Here is a 3,577-nt window from a genome sequence, read left to right as displayed (position 1 = left end):
AAATTGTTGGTATTTTTATATCTCTTTATAAGTGATGATTTTAAATGCTAAAAATGCAAAAATAACAATTATCAATGCTTATATGGGACTCATTATGGGGTATTAATGTATTTTCTTTGAATGATGTTGGAACCCACATGGAAAATATAAGGTAGGCCCAGGGTCCTGGCGTCAGCCCTTCACCCGTGCTCAGTAAATGGTTTTTTTATTGAACAAATTAATAATGGCGAGAAAGAAATGTTAAAAAAGATTCTGTTTCAGAATAGATAGATGTACCTTTCCCTTTAAGAAGTTAAAGTAGGCATGTTTAGTGCATTACTGGAATTCATGAGTGTCTTAGATGGCCAATTGAACCATGGAAGGTGAGAACAGGAGCTGGCCTTACTCAACATCCAGACCGGTAATTCCAGTTCTACCATGCTTCATTTTTTTTTGCCCATCAATACACCTGAACTCTTCATATTTTTCCTGTGACAGCTTTCTATTTTATTCCTTTTATCACTATTATGAATGAAAAACTAAAATCCTTAGCAGACATAAACGCAATATTATTGAATTTTAGTTAACTAATGTTGCTTGCATTCCTAGAGCCTGAAACTTGTGCTCCCTTAAAAAGGGAGATTATGAAGGGTTAGAAATAGTAAAGACTTATTTCCATCAAAATAAGATCTTTTTCTTTATAGAACTGAAAGGCCTAAAGGAGAACTGAGCAGGAGTGCATTGTTGGGAGATGCAGCATATCTGTACAACACCAGAATTGGCTCCGTGCTTGAAAAATTCCGATCTAGCCCAACTTCCTCATTTACAGAAGAGCAAAGTGAGGCAGAGCAGAACAGTGACCTGGCCAGTTGCAGGAGGGGGACCCAGCCCTTACCATGTCACCCTGGAGTGTTGATGGATGGTCTTTCTAGCTCAGCTACTGAAAGATGGATGGCTGCAGCCAACCAGAGAGGGAACAAAAGGCCTGAAGCAGAATCTAGGTGACAGCAGGGAGGTGCTGGGCCTCAGGGACAGTGCATAGGACAGTGGAGTGGGCGAGGAATTTAGGGTGCTTTGGGGAAGGGGAGGTCACTATCTTTTCGCCTGACTGGCAGGTGTCCTCTTTACAGATGAGGCAATGCAGGATCAGAGAACGGAAACGACTTGTCCAACCTCTCATGGTCTCTCAGTGGTAAAGGGAAAGGGTCAGCCTGGTCTCAGCCTCTGAGGCTGCGCTCTGTGTATGGTTCCATTCAGGCTTTCCAGCTCCAACGTCCCTGCCCCTTCATATTCATATCTTCCAAGTATGAGGGTTGCGGTATTTTTAAAGCTTGTAATTATTGTTATTTTGCACTAGCAGGAAGAATCACAGCTTTATCCCTATACCAGCTGATAACTCATTCCCACTCACCCCCCACTCTCACACTGCCCAACACGAGACAGCCCTCCCTGCAGTAGTAATTCAGGGGCCAGCCCCCCTTGGGAACTCACCGCGAACCGCTTCCCACAGCTCTCGTTGCCGCAGCACCCGCAGCAGTCATTGTTCTTCAGGCCCAAGAACACCAGCGCCGGGAAGATCATCTGCCAGCAGAGAAGAGCCTCAGGGTGGGCCCGGGAAGAGGGGGGCCTGGGCCTGTCTGGAGCCCCCTGTACACACGGGACTTGGAGGCTCTAAGGGCATGGCAAACAGTGAGAGAGCCCAGCTGCTGGGGTGGCAGGACCGTTACTGAGTACTCAGGTCCCGATTGTCCTCAGCCTCCAAGAGGGAGGAATTTAAGCTCTGGTTCCATGACTTTCCATTTTGATAGTGGGTTAGGGCAAGGATAAGAAACCTGTCCTCAATTGTCTTCAAAAGCAAGTTTGTTTCTCTCTTTCTCTTAATTTCCCTCACATGGAGGTTCCAAAGTCTTGGAAACAAGAGATAAAGATAAGAGATAATTCATGTGTGAATGGAAGAGGATCCGCTCACATCTGCTTCTCTTGGTGGTCTTAAGTCAATCAATTTGCTAGGAGGCCCTGTTTTTTGTTTTAAAACTTTTCTTTTGTCACTGTCTTGTTGGTATAAAGACCTTGTATAGCCTTCAGTTTGGTTCATGGGATGCAATGACCCATGAGAGTCACCACACCAGCTCAAGCTGGGGGATTAATTTCTTCATAACTTAGTTAACATGTCCTTGTCAGATCTTAACAAAGAGAGGGAATAAATAAAGGCACTGACTTCTCATTGTGCAATCCTTGGGCTTCTGTTACCAGCTAAAGATCTTGCTGTTTGTTTAATAAATATCAGATTTAAAAGGTTGTGAGGATTGTCTTTAGGGGGGATTTAAAGGCTTCCCTACTTACCAAGACCCCGCTTCCTAATATTCCTCCGAAAAACCAGATCTCATCAGAAAGGTGGTCGTTGTCGTCTATCACTTTTCCTCCAGGGAAAAATAACAGGATGTTAGCCAGAAAACCAAACAGAGTCAGGGGGATGAGGGTGCCCCCCAGGCACTTGGCACAGCCCCCTGTACACATGCTGGGGGAGGACAGTACAGGTCAGCGAACAAAGGCTCCTCACTGCCTCCTTCGTGGAGTCTCTTGGAGTCTTTTGGCCGAGTGTTCTAGTAACCGTCCCCAATTTGATCAATATTTTGAGGCTGAGAATGAAACGTCTATGAGCTGTGTCCTTGGAGTTGCTTCAGCCTTCCAAATCTAGCAGCGATGGACATTTATACGTCCTCTCTGACCTGAAGTCCTTTTTTTTTATGCACCCCCATAAATGAGATTACGTTCAGAGCAATCGCTCAATCGTTTTGCCATGGAGACCAATAACCTCTGTTAATAATCCACCAGCACAGAGAAGACACTTGCATTGTTGCGATCGAAGACAGAGCTGCCACAAACAGCGGTCAGGCCGGCCGCACCTTTAATCTGCCAGTGCCCCTACCCAAATGAGAAACATCTCTGCCAGGCTTTCTATAAATCACTTGCATAATTAAGTTACATCCTGGTTAAAATCGTGTCTCCCAAGTACTTAACGATGTACAGTGTGTGTCTTTGTCTTGTCTGCTGAAAGCCTGGAACGCAGAATTAGCTAGGACAGCTTCTGTTTTCCTCAATAGGGGAATAATTCGATGGTCTAGTAATGTATCCCTGAGCTCAGGCCTACAGGAATTTTTAAAATAAAATCAGGGTAACAATTCATGTTAAGCCTGGTGGCTGTATTTCTGTACTGATTACTTGAGTAACACATTCTGTTTTCTTCCCTATAAGATGTGATGGAATCAGCAAAAGCAGTTTTCCTAATCACTTGTTCATCTATGTCTTTCATATAAGAATAAAAACACTCTACAAATGCTGAGGGGACATGAAGGCCGACATTGTGCAGGAAAGGAGAGGGAAGAGCCAGCTGAGTGGCCTGGGGGCAGAGAGCACAAAGTTGGAAGCACAGTTAGAGAGCGTGGGAGGCAGGGAAACGCACCCCTCCTGGAAATTTTCCCAACCGCCGGGGGCATGATTCATTATTAACTTGCTTTGTGTCCCTTAAAAAGGTCCCTGCCACGCCTGGACCAAACTCTACACGATGCGATGACCCTGCTTGGTACTGGTGTTGCAT

General features: G+C 45.1%; 1 protein-coding gene across 1 annotated transcript in view; it reads right to left on the bottom strand.

Moving 5' to 3' along the window:
• The window catches only part of TM4SF4 (transmembrane 4 L six family member 4), a 33,791-nt gene extending 31,006 nt beyond the window's left edge, over window positions 1-2,785 (bottom strand). Inside the window, exons 1-2 of the mRNA XM_003789473.3 lie at window positions 2,323-2,785; window positions 1,471-1,560 (exon numbers count right to left, since the gene is read on the bottom strand). Coding sequence (XP_003789521.1) covers window positions 1,471-1,560; window positions 2,323-2,496 — 264 coding nt within the window. The 5' untranslated portion in view covers window positions 2,497-2,785. The remainder of the gene's footprint in view (window positions 1-1,470; window positions 1,561-2,322) is intronic.
• Between the last annotated feature and the right edge of the window lie 792 nt (window positions 2,786-3,577).

Source organism: Otolemur garnettii, unplaced genomic scaffold (genome assembly GCF_000181295.1).
Source record: "Otolemur garnettii isolate 467f Iridium unplaced genomic scaffold, OtoGar3 scaffold00032, whole genome shotgun sequence".
NCBI classification, from domain to species: Eukaryota; Metazoa; Chordata; class Mammalia; order Primates; family Galagidae; genus Otolemur; species Otolemur garnettii.
The sequence above is the reverse complement of the archived record's forward strand: the minus strand, read 5'-3'. Positions and strand labels throughout refer to the sequence as shown.